This window comes from Lynx canadensis, chromosome C2 (genome assembly GCF_007474595.2).
Source record: "Lynx canadensis isolate LIC74 chromosome C2, mLynCan4.pri.v2, whole genome shotgun sequence".
Taxonomy (NCBI): domain Eukaryota; kingdom Metazoa; phylum Chordata; class Mammalia; order Carnivora; family Felidae; genus Lynx; species Lynx canadensis.
In genome coordinates, this window is record NC_044311.2 from 8214984 (window position 1) to 8234889 (window position 19906).

The window sequence follows — 19906 nt, forward strand, 5'->3', positions numbered from 1 at the left end:
CTGGGAAGGTGCACATCAGGGTGGCTCAAATTTTTTGCCGCTCTGTCCATGTCCATGAGTGACTGCAAAAAAGCTGAGAGTGTTGGTCTGGGGGTTACACATAAATTTTAGTGAGGAGGGGAATCCACAAATATAGAAACAGTGGATCATTAGGACTGACAGTATATACCTCTAAAACATAAGGACTCTTAAAAACATAACGTCCATTACCATTATTACCCATAAGTTCTTGAATATTATTGAACATCTAGTCAATGTTTGCATTCTTCCAATTGTCTTATTTAAAAAAAAATGAATCCATGAATTTAAACATATTTGATGTTTTAATTTACCGCAATGATTATTAGCATTAATTTTATTATTATTTTTAAAGATTATTATTTTCAATTTTTAAAAATTTATTTATTTTTGAGAGAGAGAGAGACAGAATGCAAGCAGGGGAGGGACAGGGAGAGAGGGAGATATGGAATCCAAAGCAAGGTTCCAGGCTCTGAGCTGTCAGCACAGAGCCTGACACGAGGCTCAAACCCACGAACCATGAGATCATGACCTGGGCCAAGGTCGGGTGCTTAAATGACTGAGTCACCCAGGCACCCCAAGCTTATCATTATTATTATTGATGCTCAGATTGCCCCATCTTTGGCCAGTGGGAACTTTGGCAAGTTGAGATAACACCATCAGTCTTTGATAATTTTCTTGTTTTCTGATACAGTTGGGTGTTTCAGGCTCTTCATTTATTTCCTGAGCAGACCTGAGATTAGCTATTTCTCTACGCAGATTTGGTCCCTTTTAGTGAGAAATGCTATCTAGAAATTGCAATATGAGCTCTAAGAGAACTCATTGCTATTGGCCTTGGCAATGGAACTAGGAAATATGCGTAGTGTCTGTCTATCTATCTATCTATCTATCTATCCTCAATATCATCTATCTTTTCTTTCTTTCTTTCTTTCTTTCTTTCTTTCTTTCTTTCTATTCTTTCTTTCTTTCTTTCTTTCTTTCTTTCTTTCTTTCTTTCTATCATCATAAAATACATTATGAATTTGAACCAATGTTCTTTTCCAGTTTCAGGATCGTGTGGTTTTTTTACTTAAACTTTTCTAATATCCTCATTTCTTTCTTTCCACACCCACAATCCTTGTTCTCCAAAACAGCATGGATGACAGAATTGGAATATCATGTAATTATTCTGCACTTTTATCCCACTTTACCCGTAGAGTGGTCTTACAATTCCAAACGCACACACAACCACCACCAATATTATTATTGAACAGTTACTTTTTGTAGTTGTTGTTTTCACAATTCTGTTTGTGCTTAGTAAATATTCCACTCAGAGTGTACAAACTGCTGTAGCTTCTGTGTTTATTTTTAAATATTTATTTATTTTGGGGAGAGAACCAGCAAGGGAGGGGCAGAGAGAGGGAGACACAAAATCCAAAGCAGGCTCCAGGCTCCGAGCTGACAGCACAGAGCCCGATGTGGGGCTCGAGCCCATGAACAGTGAGATCATGACCTGAGCTGAAGTTGGATGCTTGACCGACTGAGCCACCCAGGTGCCCCACTTCTGTGTGCTTTGCCACCACAGTGGGTGCACTGTTAGGTTCACTTATTTCATTTTATTTTTTTCATATTTGGGGATTAATATTTTAAAATGTAATTGTGTCTTAAAATTATTTATAAAAATACATAGCATTAAAGCTATATCTAAGAACCAAAATATATTCAACTAAGTCTAGCTTCTATTTCTGCCTCACCTACCCTATACTTTCCTTTCCCCTATAAAATCCCGTTTAAAATGTTTGTATGGCTTACTCTTCCATTGAAAAATTGAATCAATATGTATATATATTTTTGTATATATCTCCTCCTTTTTTACAGAAATAGAATATGGGGGCACGTAGGTGGCTCAGTCAAGTAAGCATCCAACTCTTGATCTCAGCTCAGGTCATGATCTCACGGTTCGTGACATCGAGCCCTATGTCAGTCTTTGTGCTGACAGCTCAGAGCCTGCTTGGGATTCTCTCTCTCTCAGAATAAATAAGTAAACATTAAAAAAAGAAATAGAATAAGATGCGCATTTTTCTGCACCTTGTTTTTTTAAAAAATCATTTTAGCAGTGTAACTTGGAACTTACTCCATAGTAGAAGATGGAGATATTTCTCATTCCTTATTATAGTTATAGACTATCCTGTCATATGGATGTATCATGATTTATTCAACCAGTCCCTGATTGTGGCATTTGGTTGTTTTCTGCCTTAGCTATTATAAGTGGTGCCACAATTAGTGGCCTCATGCATACATCTCTTTTGTAGTTTTGGCAGTATATGTTTGGGATAAATTCTGGAGAAGTATGATTATTGGATCAAAGGGTAAATGGATATGTAATTTTACTAAATATCTCCAAATTCTCCTCCATAGGGGTTAGAGCGCTTTGCTTTCCTTCTAGCAATATATGAAAGTGCCTGTTTTCCCAAAGCTTCCCCAACAGAGTATATTGTTGAACTTCCAGATTTTTGCTAATCTTTTGGATAGAAAGAGAAATTGCATCTCAGTTGAGGTTTAATTTGCATTTTTGTTACTCTTGCCCGGTTTTGTGAGGAAAAGAAAATGTATTGAAAACATATAAGATAATACATTTCATACAAACACCTGACTCTCCATCTCTCTTGAAACATTAATGCAATAGCACTGAATAGACATTTCCGCGTGGCGTGACTGATTGAACTGAGTACCAGCTGTCCTCTTCGGATGGGCATTTATGTTCCAGTTTAATAGAGATTCCACTTTACCTCTTTGCAGGATTATATTACCTGCCTTTCCCTGTCAACATTTGAATTTGTCAGCCCATTCTTTGACTTGGAGAGTCAGTGTATCAGTTAGCTATTGCCACAGAAATGCTGCGTAACAATCACAAAATGGCGGTGACATATGACGCTGAGCATTTATTGCGATTGCTATTGTGTGGTGGTTGGCAAGTAGGCTCTACAATGTTAGCTGGGCTCATTCACATGTCTGGGGTTTGGTTAGCTATCAGCTGATCTAGATACAGTTACAGAGCCATTGGAAAATGTGATCTGATATACATAAAACTTAGTATGCATTGGATGGCAGGCTTCTTGTCCAGCATGTCTAGCTCATGGCATACGCCCTCACCTGAACAACAGGTTCAGGGTTGGGGCCTGTGTCCTACTGACACCCATACATCCTATTGTTCCTCTAATAGGACCTTTCTAATGCCGATTTCTTCCCCCTTCCCTTTACCACGTTTCCTGCACTCTAGTTTTGGGCATAGGCTTAGTATCAGTAAGGGTAGGTCCTTTAGCTCTGTCAAAGATGAGAATGTACTCTGGTTCTTCCTGAACGATGTGGTGGAAGTGACAAATGTAAGTAGCAATGTTGGCCTTAATAGAGAAAAGACTAAGCTTCCCAGGAGAAGGGGGAATTCTGGGAAGTCACATACAGACTCGAATTGCAACTCTTCCCTGGGTCCCCAGCCTGCTGGCCTAACCCTGCAGATTTTGGACTTGCCAAGCATCCACAATTGTGTGAACCAATTCCTTAAAGTCTCTCTCTCTCTCTCTCCCCCCCACCTCTGTTTACATACATACCTATGACACACACACACACACACACACACACACACACACACACACACACATTCTGTTGGTTCTGTTTCTATGGAGAACCCTGATACAGAATGTTGGCAGGGGAAGGGTTTCCAACCTGGGTTGTTGCTTGTTTTCTTCTAAACTAACAAAATTAAATATATCTCACCACTGTGAGAATTTATTTCCTTCAATGTTATAAAAAAAGATGACTATTCCTTACATACACAAAATTCTGACTTTACTCCTTGTCGATCATAATTTTATTCTTAGGGTTCAATTCCCTTCTGATTCTAAGTTGCACCATAAAGATTTCTGGTATTAATTGACATTGAAGGGTCCCAGCTCCAGATAAGTGTTCTGTAAGCTCTAGGTTTTTCTCCTGCAATGGTGGGTTATAGGGGTGGTGAAGCGGTAGAAGGACCAGGGTGAAAAGAAGTCTCCTCATCTGCCACAACCTTTAGAGAGTGTTTGTGGTTATGCACCCCCTCCCCCCCTCCCTCCACAAAGATTTAGACCTTCCCCAAGCACCATGTATTCTGGGAAACTGTTCTGGGCTCTGGGACTGGTTTGTTTCAGGCCAAACCTAGGAATGGGGATGGTGTAGACACAAGAATATTTTGAGCCATTTTGTCTTATTTAATCTAGCAGAATTTACACTCAATTTGGGACTCAGAAGTGGAAGATTCTGTGTGTCCTAGAGATGCCAAGTTTTGTACAAATGGCATCACTGACATATAGATCTTGACTCGCCCTTGAGGATCCCTGAGAGCATGTAAGAGAGATCTCAGTAGCCAGACTTGGAAAAGGAGAGGAAGTGAGAGGGGATATCAGCCTGTTGGTGTGTCAGGCAATCTAAACTCTGGTGTTTTCACAGCAGTTGAGGCTGGTATTTTCGTCTTCCTATCACATTATTTTACAAATATTCCATGGAGTGTTTGTTCTAAATATCCTTTGATTTGGCAGAGACACCTCTGCATCACGAGGAACTGGCAGCTGGAAGAACTGAAGGAACCCTGCAGCGGGGGCTGATTTCTTCAATGCTCATAAATTCTGCATGCTGTGGAAACAACAAAATGCATAACAAACACACACTCTGAGAATCTTCTTAGGAACCCTTTTCAGTCTGTGCTTCTGCAGAGAACAGGGGCATCATCTGAAAAGTAAATAATCACCTGGTGTCCTAAACCCACAATGGGTGAATGAGAGACTGATGGGCTTGACTCTCCAAATTTGGGTCTCCCTGGATTCCACCAGCAAAAGCCAAGTGTGCAGGGGGGTGAATGGCGGCAGGAGAGAGAAGGAAGAAGAAAGTGGTAATGCCAGTCTCCCAGTGGAGCCACTGCTCTTCTTCGGGAAAAGAAGCCAGCACAAAGAAGGTGACAGCCAAAGTGAGCCGCCGTGACACGGAGGCGCCTGAGCTGGCCACTCCTTGGTTCGAGTCCGAGCCACGTGACTAGAGGTTTACCAGCCACGTGACTAGAGGTAAGTTATCTCATGCCTTGACCCTTAGTTTCCATAGTGTACGATGACAGCAATAACTACCTCAGAGTTGTGGGCAGGTCAAGATCGTGTATATGAAGAATATGGCACATACTAAGTCTTCATAAGTGCTAGTTGTTGTTGCTTTTGTTTTTACCGTACGTATGGTTGCGACACCAAGGAAAGCTGACGGGCAGCCACTTCTGCCTTCCATGAGGGTCCGTGAGTCAGTGGCAGGGTGGGGCTGAGAGCTGAATTGGTCGTGGTTCAGTCTAACTAAAGGATCAGCTTCTTGAGACACCTGGGTCGCTTAGTCGGTTAAGTGTCTGACTTCAGCTCAGGTCATGATCCCCCAGTTTGTCAGTTCAAGCCCCGCATCAGGCTCTGAGTGCAGAGCCTGCTTGGAATTCTCTCTCCCTCTCTCCCTCTCTCCCTCTCTCCCTCTCTCCCTCTCCCTCTCTCCACCCCTACCCCACAAAATAAATAAATAAATCTAAATAATAAATCTCTCAAAATAAATAAATAAACTTTAAAAAAATAATAAAGGGTCAGATTCTTGATAAACCATTGCCTGAATGATTGGAGAAACCAAACCTGCCCTGGGGACAGGTATGTATTTTGTTCTTTGACCCCTGGCCACCTTGCTCAGGAGAGGCAGCTGATCGCAGGACAGGCTTGTTTATCTGACCTCTGCTTATCTGGGCCATGGGTTTATCTGGACAGAGTCCTCACCTGGCTGTCTTCTGTCTTGTGTCTCTCCTGCACTCCCTTCAGGACAGAGCACTGCACCCCTGGAGACGCTGCGTCCCCGTTTAGAGAGACTTCTCCGGCCTTCTTATGTCACATTTCTCTTAGGTTATTCAGGTGTGTGTGTGTGTGTGTGTGTGTGTGTGTGTGTGTGAGTGTGTGTATGTGTGTGTCCCCTAAATCAGATTAATAGGAGGTCTGAAAAGTAAAAAACGAATCAAAGACGGTAATCACTTCACAAAGAGTCTCTTCTCTGTCTCTGTCTCTTTCTCTTTAATCTCTCTGTTGTTTTGATAAACTTGGTGCTGATTCCAGCTATGGCATCATGGAAAATCTTGGCCTTTCCATACTATCTGTGAGGTTTATATCAGGGCCATCTTTCCTCATAAGGTGGAGTTATGTTAAAGAAGTGAGCTACCCAATGTGAGACAACAACCTGGCATACCAGCAAAGCTAACATATTTGGGTACAGGTGGCCTGAGTTTGTGTCCTGGGCCTGGGATCTGGACTAAATTACTTACCTGCTCTGAGCCTTAGTTTCCTCATATGTGTTAGGTGATCTTGGTTTTCTTACTTTTTGTATATGCCTCAGTTTATTGTAATATTTATGTTCTGGTTGAAATTAGAATTGTGATATGTTTTCAAAGTTTTTTTTAATGTTTATTTCTGAGAGAGAGAGAGAGAGAGAGAGAGAGCGCGAGCGGGGGAGGGACAGAGAGAGAGAGAGGGAGACACAGAATCTAAGCAAGCTCCAGGCAGCTGTCAGTACAGAGCCCAATGTGGGACTCAAACCCAAGAACTGCAAGATCATGACCTGAGCTGAGGTTGGACGCTTAACTGATTGAGCCACCCAGGTACCCCAGAATTGTGATATATTTTGAAGGTGAGTAAGAACTGACCATCCACATTGAAATGTTAGGTGATTATTTATAACTGTGCCTTGGAACATTCTGGGTCATGTCAGGGTCTTAAGAAAAAGGCCAAAATCTCCTAATGCTTTATATTGGGCAAGATTGAGAGGAACTGAAGATTTTAGATAAGGAAAGATAAATGAATGTTCCTTACCTTTGGTATCAGGAATCAGAGCATTGAAAGAATAAAGATCCCATGCTGTGTGGAGCATACAGCATGGCAATAGGTCATTCCTGACAGTCCCCGAAATACCCATCTAACCTAGACCCGCTCTCTATGTTTGCCCTGCTCAAAAAGGGCAACACTGGGGGGAGCCCGGTTGGCTCTTGATCTAGGGGGTGTAAGTTCAAGCCCCACGTGGGGTATAGAGATTACCTAAATAAATGAAACTTAAAAAAAGAGCAACAGTGGGGGCTACTGATGGCCAGGTACCTAGGATCAGTCTGCTGAGAGCTAGAGTGTCATCCAACCAGGCCACCGTCCCTGTACCAGAGGTGACCTGAGGCTGGGGAGAGTCTGCTGTTGGAGAAGTCCTGTGTTGGGCGGTAGGATTGTGGGGCGACGGAGAGAGTTTCACAGCATTCCCTGTTGGATGGTGTCTCCCAATAACCACTTCTGCATTAAGACCCTATTGGATGGGCCATTACTGAGAATGAAAGGGTGCTGGACATGAACTCTGAAGGGCTTGGGTTGAATCTATGACAAAATGTACTGGATGAGAATTCTGAGTTTGGTGAATGCCAGTGACCCTCAAAGAGTCCGAGTTTCCCCATAGAACTCAGCATGTGTGATGAAGCTAAATTCAGAGAAGAAAAAAAAAAAACAGAGGATCTTGGATTCCAGGTGGCTTATTAAAAGCCTTCTTGGGGTGCCTAGGTGGCTCAGTCAGTTAGGCATCCGACTTTGGCTCAGGTCATGATCTCATGGTTCCTGAGTTCAAGCCTTGCACCTGGCTCTCTGCTGACAGCTTAGAGCCTAGAGCCTGCTTCGGATTCTGTGTCTCCTTCTTTCTCTCCCCTCCCCTGTTTATGCTCTGTCTCTCTCAAAAATAAACATTAAAAAAAATTTTTAAAGCCTTCTTAAAGAAGGCTTCATTGCCTTGTTGTTGTGTGGGGGCTTCTGACCCTAGAGGAGGTACCCTAGTACTCCCAGGTATAGCTCCTTAACCCGGGGGTCCTTGGAGGACATATGTCAAAAGGGGCCCCAAATAAATACAAGAGAAGGACTTTGTAAACAATGCCCTTTATGCAACTTTAAGCTGTTGTAACAATTATCATTACGTTGATCTTCAATGGAGTGTTTTTGTTTGTCTCAAATGGACAGAAACCACCCTCTGACAGGTGCATGCAAGTTCTTATCACTGTTCTAAGAGGAAAATTCTCCCAGGAATGTACTGTATGGAACCTTTCCTGATGATGCCATTTTCCTCTAAGTGTTTACTGGTAAAGCCCCCAGAGCAATATTATCCCCAAGACACCTTAATGTGGATAATATCCAATCTCTTATTCCCTTTAGAAAGGCAAACAATCTTTGTGGTTTGCCTGCTGCATGGTGTGTGTCACACTTTATCATCTTTACTGAGCACTGTGAGTTTAGAAAAAGATGAGATTTCTGTTCTAGCAAAATGGGAGATTAGAAAATCTAAAACCCTTCCATTGCAAACCACTAACGATGCTAGATAGAACATTAGAAACATAATTTTACTTTATTTTAAAGTTTATTTATTTTGAGAGAGAGTGAGTGAGTGCTGAAGGGGCAGAGAGAGAGAGAGAGAGAGTCCCAAGCAGGTTCCGCACCATCATCAAGGAGCCCAATGTGGGGCTCGAACCCACCAACCCTGAGATCGTGACGTGAGCCAAAATTAAGAGTTGGACGCTCAACTGACTGAGCCACCCAGGCGCCCTGAAACATGATTTTATTTTTATTTTTAAAAAAATTTTTTTTAACATTTATTTATTTTTGAGACAGAGAGAGAGACAGCATGAACAGGGGAGAGTCAGAGAGAGAGGGAGACACAGAATCCGAAGCAGGCTCCAGGCTCCGAGCTGTCAGCACAGAGCCCGACGCGGGGCTCGAACCCACGGACCGTGAGATCATGACCTGAGCCGAAGTCGGACGCTTAACCGACTGAGCAACCCAGGCGCCCCTGAAACATGATTTTAAATGCAAGATGACCTTGCAAGAAAATGAAGGAGGTCATTAGACACTAGGGACGAAGAGGTAGAGGGAATTCAGGAATGTGAGTGAGCACTGATGTTTCTGGCCGTCTGGAGGCACCTTTAACCACAGACATGAACAGAGGCAAGACACTCCTCTTTCTACTCCATGTGAAGCTATGATCCACAAAGGTCTACACTCCTAGTAAAAACATAAACCAGGAAAAACCCTCCTTGCAAAGGAATAATGCAAGGAAACTTGTCTGTCCCAGGTGAGTCTTGATTCCAAGTGGAGGGGAAAAGTATCCTCTGTGAATCTGTGGACCTGGGCTGGCCCTTGGGTGGGGTTGGTGCTTGAACGCCATTATTTGCAAGGTTGAAATAAACAAACTGAGAGTTTCTTTTCTTTTGAGATAGAGAGGGTGCAGGTGAGTGAGGGGCAGAAAGAGAGGGAGAGAGAAAATCCCACGAGGGGCAAGAGGGAGAGAGAGAGGAGAAGCAGGGCTCACGTGAAGTGGGGCTTGAACTCACACACCATGAGATCATGACCTGAGCTGAAGTCCAATACTTAACCAACTGAGCTACCCAGGCTCCCCCAAGCTGAGAATTTTTACTTTAACGTAGGCTCAACACCTGAAAAAGCAAATGGAGATCCTCTCCAGGCTCAAATAATGCCCCCTGATGGAATTCCTGTGATTCTGGACTCACAATAAAAAAAAAAAAAAAATATATATATATATATATATATATATATATATATATATATATATATATATATGAAATTTACTGAGAAAGTCAGTAGAAACACCTGTATGGGAAAAACTCTTCTTCCGTTTCTCTGTACTCTTAGTGCCCCCCAATACTTCACTTCTGGTCACCAAAGCTGTGAGGTTTTCCCCCATACCAAGCAACTCTCCAACACCAGTGGGGTGTCCTACAATTTGACTCAATTTGGACACTATCTACCCGGAGATAACCTCAGAGCCCACAGGTTAAGGAATCAGTCCCACAAGACTGCTCCCTGACCGAGACACTTCAGATGCCAACCACAAACCCAGGCTGTTACTTGTGCTTCTGACCACCAACTATAAATTAGAGGTTCCTATAACCCCCTTCTTGGGTTCAATAATTTGCTGGGGTGGCTCACGGAACTCAGGAAGACAGTGGGCTTCCTAGGTCACTGGTTCATTTATTTAAAAGGATAGAACTCAGGAACAGCCAGATGGAAGAGATGCATAGGGCAGGGCCTGGGGAAAGCTTCTTTCCACTTCCATACCATTCTCCTGGCACCCCCACTTACTCTCCAACCCAGAAGCCCTTCTACCCTTTCTGTGAGGGGTTTTATTTTATTTTAATGTGTATTTATTTTTGACAGAGAGAGAGAGAGAACATGAGCAGGGGAGGGGCAGAGAGAGAGAGAGAGAGGGAGACATAGAAATCAAAGCAGGCTCCAGGCTCCAAGCTGTCAGCACAGGGCCCCACGCGGGGCTTGAACCCACGGACTACGAGATCATGACCTGAGCCAAAGTCTGACGCTTAACCGCCTGAGCCACCCAGCTGCCCTTCAGCTCAGTTCTGCTCCTCAGACAGTCTTTGAATGCATATATCTATCACATACAGCATTTGCTAAGCTGTCAACCACTCAAAGTGTGGTCCTTAGACCAGCACCACTGGCATGGTCCAAGTTTGTACGGCAGATGGTTTCTTGGGCCCCACCCCAGACCTGCTAAAACAGAATCTGCATTGTAACAAGTTTTTCCCCAGATAATTTGCATGCATATTACAGTGTGAGAAACAATGATCTAAGCACATGAATTAATTTATTTAATCCTTAAAACAACTCTTTGATTCAGATCCTGACTCCAAAGCCCTCACTCCTTCTTGGAGTCCCAATAGCCAGCAAAAGATCTGGCTTGGGGTGTTGGTCCTGAATGAACATCCACTTTGCTTTTTTTCCCATCTGGAAGATGAGGAGATTGCTGCTGAGGGCAAAATAAGATCTGGGGAGGGTCTGCCTTCCAGAGGCTTCATGGGAAGTTGAACCCTGAGTCCCCGGGCTTTATTGAATCCAAATTTATGGTGGAACAGAGTACGTATTTGGAGTTCCTAACCCCAAAACCCTGCAACCACCTGTGGTCCTGGTTTATTTACTCAGTTCTTGCAGAGGAAGGATTAAGGGTTAAAATAAAGAAATCACCAAGGTTCGGTGACCCAGTCCTCCTTTTGATAGGCGGTTGTGTTTATGACTGTAAAAGTAGTCACGGGCGCCCTGGATGTGGGGTACAGCCTTGAGAGCCAACGGCCAGGGAAGAGCCGGCATCATTTGCAAACTGGTGAATGGATCGCTCTGCCTGTGTTTCAGAAAGTCCTTGCTCCACTTGCGGGTGCCTCAGCACTTGCCCAGAGGGAATCATTAATCAGCCGGATCGCCTTAATTAAAGCTCTCCAATATTTCATTGGCGATTAATACCTATTTGCAAACAGCTGAAGTTTCAACCGTTCGATGCAATAAGCTCAAAACTCCGAGTCTGATGGAAATTCCATCAGCCCCTCCAGGGAAGAACAGTGCATAGGATGACTTGGAAAGCCTTCGGGGGACTTGATGTGCATGGAATAATTATTGCTACTAAATACCATCACTATCGTCCTACTGCCGTTACTTGATGTTAGCAACTCCTGCTGCTGTGCCCCAGGCACTGTGCAAAGTTCCTTTCCTGCATTATCTCATTTAATCTTTGCAACCAACCTATGGGTTGGTTGGGGTAGGACTTCCTACCCCAATTTCACAGATGAGACAGTTGAAATTTCAAAAGGTTAAGTAACACTCCCAGTAGCAAAACTCGTGAAGCATGTCATAGCTGGGATCTGAATACACTTTTAGTTCATGGCCTAAACCGCTGCCTCCCAAGATTCTTGGGTTTTCTTACGCTTCTCTCACCTTTGGGGTTCCATGACATTCCCGTAGAGTCCTTTCCCACCCTTTAATTGGCAAAGGAATTACATCTATTGGAATGTTTCCTGCAGGGAATATCTGAGTATGTCTCTATGTGGCTTAAACTATCAGGAAATATGTCACCTCGCACTCCTGTACAATGGTCCAGAGGAAGGTGAGCATCGGAGAGGAAGATGGGTCTCATGACAGTGGCTCTGGCACTCAGTGTGGGTGGGACCAAGAAAGCTGTCCCCAGACATGACACTTGAGCGGAATCTGAGGGTGAATGGGAATGAGCCAGGGGGAGGTGGGTAGAGACAGTGGGGACAGTCAGGGAGAAGATGATTAGTGCCATCGAACTGGACCGCCTTCAGCCTGGTGGAGTGTGACCCTGGGCACAGGAGGGCAAGGAGAGGCGGCTGGTGGCAGATCACACAGGGTCTTGAATTCATCCGGAGTCCAAGCCCTTGGTGGTGGCATGGAAATCCACAATTACATTAGCTGCCTTGTAGACAGGCAGACTAGAGCACCAGGATAAGTAGGAGGCGTTTGTGGTAATTCAGGAAGCATCGGAGAGGGGGTGGGGGAAACAGAAATGAACACCCTTGGGTGTGATTCAGGAAATCTGATCGACAGGACTTGGCGATCGATGCACAGAGGGATCCGAGGATGCCATCAGATCTCTGGCTTGAGCGAGGGCTTGGGGCCTTTCAGACAGATGGGGACGGTAGGAGGAAGAACCCACGAAAGGACCTTGCGCACCCAACAGGGGTCTAATGGCTCCAGATGCCACTCGGGAGAATGCCCAAGGAGGCTTTCGTGAAAATGCACATTTGAGGCTGGAGCACCCCTGCCGATCTGCGTCTCTGCACTCCTCTCTGTGTCCTAGGTGAGGACGGCTTGGCAAGCAGGACAAAGCAAAACCGCATACACGTGCGCCAAGTGGACGGGTCCACAGATGCTGATAATTGGTATTCTACCAACCAAGACGGTCAGCAGGGGGGCCTTTGTCTGTTTTTGTGGCATTTGCTTGGGGTGACTCAGAGCGATTTGAATGTCTCTGCCGCTTACAGATGTGGCCGCTGGGTAATGCATTCTTTTGTCTTGTCCAAATATTAATAAAAATACTTTGCATAGAGCTGTAGGCGCCCTTCTGGAAGGTCTAAGGGCTTTGAACAGGCTCTGGCTGAGGAAGAATTGATCTCTGCAGGGGAGGAAGCTATATCCCTGTGTCGCACATCAAGTCCCTCAGCTGAGGATTTCAGAGCTGTTGATGGTGAGGGGACTGCTTTTTCAGAGGTTATAGCATCTCCTGGGGCGGCTCAGCTGTGGTACCAGGACTGGGAGCCTCTGACTCCCAGGAAAGCTGAGCCTAGAAATATCAAGTGACACCCACCTAAAGTGGAGCTGGGCTTAACCCCAAGAAGCTTGGCTTCTTCCCACCTTCCTCTCCTAGTGAGGGTTTCACCCCTCACCACTTCTGATTTTGGACAAGGGGGTCCTGGATGAAGAAGTGGAAAGAAATGAAGAGGGTGAGGTACAGACGCCAGGGTAGATGTGCACTTTTGCTCACCTCTTTTATGTTTAAAACAGCCCCCAGAGGCAGATGCTCTCATTCTCGCTTAGAGACAAGAGCTGGACGCCAAGAGAAGCTAAGGCCTTGCCCAAGACCACACATTGAGAGCTAGAGCTGTGACCTCACCCCAGGGCTGTCTGATCTTCCCTTCTATTTTTTTTTTAAGTTTATTTATTTATTTCTCGGGGGTGGGGGTGGAAAGTGTGAGTGGGGGAGGGGCAGAGAGTGACAAAGAGAATCCCAAGCAGGCTATGTGCTGCCAGTGTTGGAGTCCAACTGGGACATTCGAACCCGCACACCGTGAGCTCATGACCTGGTCTGAAGCCAGACCCTTAACCGACTCAGCCACCCAGGCGAACCGTCTGATCTTCCTCTCCTAAGAAGATACAAAGAAGAGAGAGGCGAAGATCCACAGGGATCTGGAGTGACACTTAGGGTTCCTTGGGTAGAATGCACACAGCACCGCCGAGTTCTACCCGAACCCCAGGGAATCAGCAGGGCTCGGCTGAACTAATGGAAGCCAGGAAAATGAATGACAGAGACAGGCCCAAAAGTGCCTCCAGGGACTAATAAAAGGCCAGCTCTCACCAGACGATACGGAAAGTCAGAATCTTAAAAGTAATGTGCACTAGTCGTGCCCGTGGATTGCATACGTGTTTGGCGCATACAACATCGTTTAGTGAACACTGTTATCCCATTTTATAGACAAGGGAACTGAAGTGTAGAGGCTAAGTAATTGGTCAAGATCATGCCGCTAGGAAAATGGGAGATCCAGGTCTAACTCAGGACCGGGCAGTCTGATCTAAAAGCCCAGCCTCTTGACCACCGTGTACTGTCACCTTCTGACAGCAGCTGGCTCAAAACCTTGCCTGTGTGGAGCATGCAATGTGCCCCCATTGACATCAGGGAGGAAGTGATGCTGGCTGGTGCAGCTGTCCCTTAACAACTTGAAGAATAAACCGAGCAAAGGAATAAGGAGAATTAAGGCTGGGCTGATCATCACTCATAGGTGGTATTATTAACTAAAAATACCCCAAGACATACAACTGCCCAACTATTTATAGTAATAGAAGATTACAGTACGAGGGTTGTATTTTAAAATAGCAAAATCAATAGTTTTTCTATGTTAGCAATGACCACCTATAAATCTTTCTTTGAAAATCTTAATTCAAAACAAGAATACTAATGTAAAAGTCTTAGCGGACAAGAGATCTACAGAAACAATATGTAGACAGACAACAACATTCTTAGGGAGACATGTAAAAGAAGGCATGAATAATTTAAGAGGTGCACCTTCCCTGAGAGTGGGAAGACCCCTCACTTATGGGTGTCAATCATTCCCATATTAATTGTTGAGGTGCAATTCTATTAATTCTATGTCAATGCTTTGTGAAATCAAGATAATACATACACGTGGGATGACAATCATTCCCAAATTAATGGTTCCGCGCATTCCTCTTAACTGTACCTCTAAAGCTAGGTCTTTTAATTGAGGTGACACATGTTCTTGGTTGAAAAATCAAATTGTGCAAAAAGATTTATAAAGAGAAACAACCATTTCTTGCTTCATCCTTCCGAGCCTGGGCCCTACTCTTCGGAGACAGCCCTTGTAAACACATTTAGCTCTTTCTTTGGAAAGTTGCCTCTGTATTTTTCAGTAGGTTTTGCTGCAATTTATAGACTGATCAATTTTGGACATTAATTCTTGACCTCCTGCCATGACAGATGAAGACTTAATTCCCCTCCACGGCTTCTCCATCTCTCCCCAATGGCCCGGGATAATAATGTCGCTGTTTTTTTCTCTGTGTTACATTTGTCACTTTTGGAGATCTGCTTGGACCTTATTTCTTTTTAGGCCAATAATAGCGACTTCCTCCTCTTCATCTCGTAAGGCGAGGTTTACATCCCTACAGATCTCCTACCCCTTTCCACTCCATCGTCTGTACTCCAATGGCCACATTGTCAAGGCGGAGGATGTTTATATTGTGTTCTTTTATCCCGAAGTCTCTTGGTTTGGTTTTAGGTAAATTTTAGAAGTGGGAAGTCATTAACAGCGATTGCGTTGTCATGGCTACGTAAACAGGGCTCACGCCAGAGCTAAACGGTATGTTGTGAGGATGGTACCTTCCCCGCACAGGTTTGTTTTCATTTTCCCCGGGGTCAAAAAAGATCTTTCCTTTGATTTTTCCATTGTCTGCTTTCATTGCGTCCTTCACTTCAAATTCTCACGGAAAGCAGATCTCCCAAATCTTGCCCCAGGCCCCAGCCTTCCATCCTGTTCCTGTTGGGCTGGGGTGCCCATCTCTGCACGCCTTCTGCCCCACACCCTCTCTGTGGGCCCTCCTGTCTCCTGGGCACCATGTCTTATTGGGGGAGGTGGGGGCTCACATCCTATTGAATTCCTCAGGAAGGACAGATGGGAGCTAATTTTGCTCATTTCCACAACTAAAAATGACTTTATTCTACCCTAATTCCTAATGGCTTTAACTCTCATTGGTAATCCTTGTCTGAATCATTTACTTCAGTCTGGGCTGCAAACTGGTAGACTTTCCAGTTTTCTTCATTCCTGCCACATCTATTAGTTGGCATTCTTGTATAAAGGAGATTTTTATCTTTGTTCACCAACTATGTGTAAACTGTTAGTCCTAAAAAGCGGAGAATTGCTTAGTTCTTCCCTCTCTCTCTCTTCTTAAAAATTTCATTTATTTATTTATTTATTTTTGAGAGAGAGAGAGAGAGAGAGAGAGAGAGAGAGAGAGAGAGATAGTGTGCAAGCAGGGGTGGGGGGCAGAGAGACAGGGAGAGAGAGAATCCCAAGCAAGCCCAGTTCAGGGCTTCACCTCATGAACCATGAGATTGTGACCTGTGCTGAAATCAAGACTCGGACACACCTAACAAACCGAGCCACCCAGGCTCCCCACCTCTCTCTTTTTTAATGTCCATTGAATGCATCTGTGAAACAGAAAGCAAAAAAATTGGGTTGCCTTTCTATGGGGTTGATCCATAAGTGATCCACTGTGATTTCTGGATTTCTTCCTGTTTGGGAATCAGAAGGACGGGGGGAGTCCCGCACCAAATGGATTCAAGTCCCAATCCTTTGCTTCAGGACAGGTAGAGAAAGAGGATAAATCTTAACTCCTGGGAACGCGCCTTGGCCTCTCCTATGGCACCGTGCAAAGAATATACTAGGCACCAGCTCGACCCACTGTATTTCTGGCGTTTTAAAATTTCATGCTCCAGATGTTTTTAGAATAATTGCTGTGCCTAGTGAAGCCTTGCCTGCCTTAGCAAAGGGGGCCTTCTCCCCGCTCTCCCAGCAAGCCCTGCCCTCTCAGGGGGGCATGTGGAAAGGAAAAAAATCCCAAATGACTCTCCAGTCCTATTTGCTTAATCTGTTGTGTTACAGTGAATACCCCTGGGTTTGGAGTTCATTGGAGCTTTGCCACAAAAGGAGAAAAGGAGGACATTTAAAATGTTTTGTAATCCTCTTGTCTCTTGGAGCAAAGATTGTAATTTCTGGTTCAAAGGAACTCTAGCACAGACAATCTGCCTTGTTTTGTTTGTCCCAGGGGAAAAAAACCCCCCCCCCCCCCCCCCCCCCCCACCGCGCCCCTTCCCCGTTCCTTTCCTGCCCTGTGTGCGCCTATCTACACATTCACCTACTCCTCCTTGGCTGTAGAGTTCGTTCCCTTCTCAGCACAGGTGTGGGCTCTCCACTGCTGTTCTGGAGTTTGCGCTGGGCCCCGGGGGCTGTGGAGATGGGACACAGATGGTGTGGCCACATTCCGCCGTGGAGCGCCTTTTCCACACACTCCTGGGACAGTTTCTGGAGGCAAGTCCTAACGGCTCACAAAGTTTCCCAATCAGGAAAATGGCAAGTCAGAACCGAGCAGAAGTCCTGTTTACGAAGTGTCCTGCACAGTGTGGGCATGGAACAGGTAGTGGATAAAGGTCCCCTCCACACCGGCCCTGCCCCGGACAAGGTAAACCTCTCCTAGATCTGCGGTCTATGCCTCCACTTGTAAATGGGATTCATACTGGAAGCCTTTCCTGCTTATCTTAGGGAACGAGGTCACCAGAAAGGCAGAGCTCGTGATTCACATGACTTTCAATTACTTTGCCATTTTTTTCCTTCAAAACGACTATATATATATATACACATATATATATGTATATATATATGTGTACATATATATGCATTTTCCTTAATACTTGAATATGGCAAAAAAAAAAAAAATCAAACACGAAAGAGAAAGTTCAAATCCTCCCATCCCGTGTTGGGAACTTCTGTTAATGGCTGGGTATACAGGTACTCAGACTTGTTAAACAACAAAATTCAACTGAGTAAAGTTTAAAGATCTTATTGGCTTTATTCAATGATTCATGAATCGGCAGCATCCAATCTAGCAGACAGAAAGCAGCTCCGAGGAGCTGTGCAAAACGAAAGCCTTTTATAGGCAAAAGGGAGCAGGAACAAGGAAGTTATACTAGGCAGAAAGGTCGGTTATTGCAAGGTCGCTTTCCTTTAGGGAGGGCAAGGGTCTATGGCTGATCAGGTGACTCCTGCTTGACTGGGTTAAGATCCCATTTCTGGGAGACCCAAACTGTAATTAAGTGACGTCTTGCTTTGGGTGACATGAGGCTTAGCAGAAGGGATTTCATTTTGGGCCTGTTGGTCTTGTTTTGAACAGACTTAGAAAGTGAATATTAAAATATGTGAAGAACTTCAACTTTATGACATAAATGGAATCTCTTTGATTCTGTTCTCTCTCTGGCAACACACCTTATTTGTTTTCCCTCCTGTCTGGGTAACCCTGCATCAGTAGCATCTGCCAGAGCCTGCCCATCTTTGCGTGGACTTCTGGGGTCTGGAATTTTGCCTCCTCTTTCCTACTCTGGCTGGTCTGAGGACCTCACATCACACACCTGCTGCGACTCCCCGTGGGGCTTCTGCCGACATCTTTCCCTCCACGCTTTCCCAGGAAGGAGGACTGGGGACTGGTGTATCTGTGTTTTAGCACCTTTTTCTCTCCGTGAGCGCAAACTGCAGTGACATTCTGAGACGGTACGTGCCCCAGTGCAGGCGGGGGGGGGGGGCCCCCAAAGCACCAAGGCGCTGATCTGTGTTTTTGGATCCCCGCTCTTGATGGAGCACTTCCTCCCTTGTTTCTCAGAGAAGGCCAGTCCGTGAAGCTTTGAACCAGGTCCCCGTTCCTCTTCACCCGCCTCATTTTCTTTTCTTCCTGCTTTCACTTGTGATGGGAACATAGCGGAGGTGTTGCTAGGTGCCCCCACCTGATACTTACACTATCACTTAAATGGTGTAATCGTCGCTATGCTCGCTGCCCAGGTCAGGGTCCTGGCCGCTCCGGCGCCCAGGTGCTTTCTCTTCCGGCCTCCTTTCAAACTCTGCCCACATTGTAGCAGCTCTCGTGGGCCACTGGTACCAGGAATCACTTAGCCCGGCGGCCACTGCATTTCCTACCCCGGACATCGCTTCCTCGACACCCCGCCCTCCCCACAACCGTTTCCAAAGAAGTCCGTCGCCCTGGAGGAACCAGCCTCTTGCCTCTAGCTTCTTGGTTCTTCCCAACTCCATTTTCCGGCATCCCCACCTCGGCCTGGGCCCGGATCCAGGCCCCGGAGTTCCCAGCGGCAACCGCCCCCCCTGCAGCCGTGACACAGTCCAGAAGGGGTTAAACTCAGGCGAGCACCAGCTCCAGCAGTTAATCCGGGATTCTCGGCACTGATCTCCGTGCCTGTCATTTGCATTTCTCTCCTTTGTGCGGGCTTTTCTTCCTCCCTTTCCCCGGGCCGGGCGCCCACATTAGCATAGCGCACTCGGCGCGCCGGCTGCGGGGCCCCCGCTGTGCGCCAGCCTGTGCAATCTGCAGGCGCCATCAATTTTTCAGCGCTTTGCTCATTTCTCATTACAGTCAGGCCCATGCGGCTCCCCACTCAACACCCTCCTCGGCCGTCCTGCCGGAGCCAGGCTCTGTCACGTCCCTCCCCGGCCCTCCCGAGCACGCACTTGCTTGTTGAGGCTCCCACCATAATTAATCACAGTATTAATCCTGGCCAAGCCTGTCTTCCTGAATAATTATGTCAACACGCTTGGGTGCCTGGGCCCGGCAGAAATGTTACCAACCTTGAGCACCGGACGATATCCTTGCAGCCAGGACGGCCGCGGCGGGGTGGGGGGCTCCTTGCCTCCCCCTGCCACACGCTCACATGCACACGGGCCCGCTTGCACACACATGTGCACGCACACACTCACAAAGCTAAAGGCACCAGGGAGGAGTAGAAATGGTGGAGCTCACAGCAAACAGCTTTTCTTTTCAAACAAGGAAACATGGCCACACAATGAAGTTATCTTTAGGTAGCAAAGTGGGTGGTTGTCATAGCGATGCGTGCATTATTAAGAGAGTGTTGTTCATCCCGGCAGCTAATCTTATAATGAGGCTGGCTCATTATCACGTTGTGGCAAAGTTGGCTTTTG

The 19906-nt window shown here is 45.7% G+C and overlaps 1 protein-coding gene across 1 annotated transcript in view; it reads left to right on the forward strand.

The window, feature by feature from the left end:
• The window catches only part of ZNF621 (zinc finger protein 621), a 68441-nt gene extending 63359 nt beyond the window's left edge, over nt 1–5082 (forward strand). Inside the window, exon 6 of the mRNA XM_032594650.1 lies at nt 4569–5082. Coding sequence (XP_032450541.1) covers nt 4569–4634 — 66 coding nt within the window. The 3' untranslated portion in view covers nt 4635–5082. The remainder of the gene's footprint in view (nt 1–4568) is intronic.
• The last annotated feature ends 14824 nt before the right edge of the window (nt 5083–19906 follow it).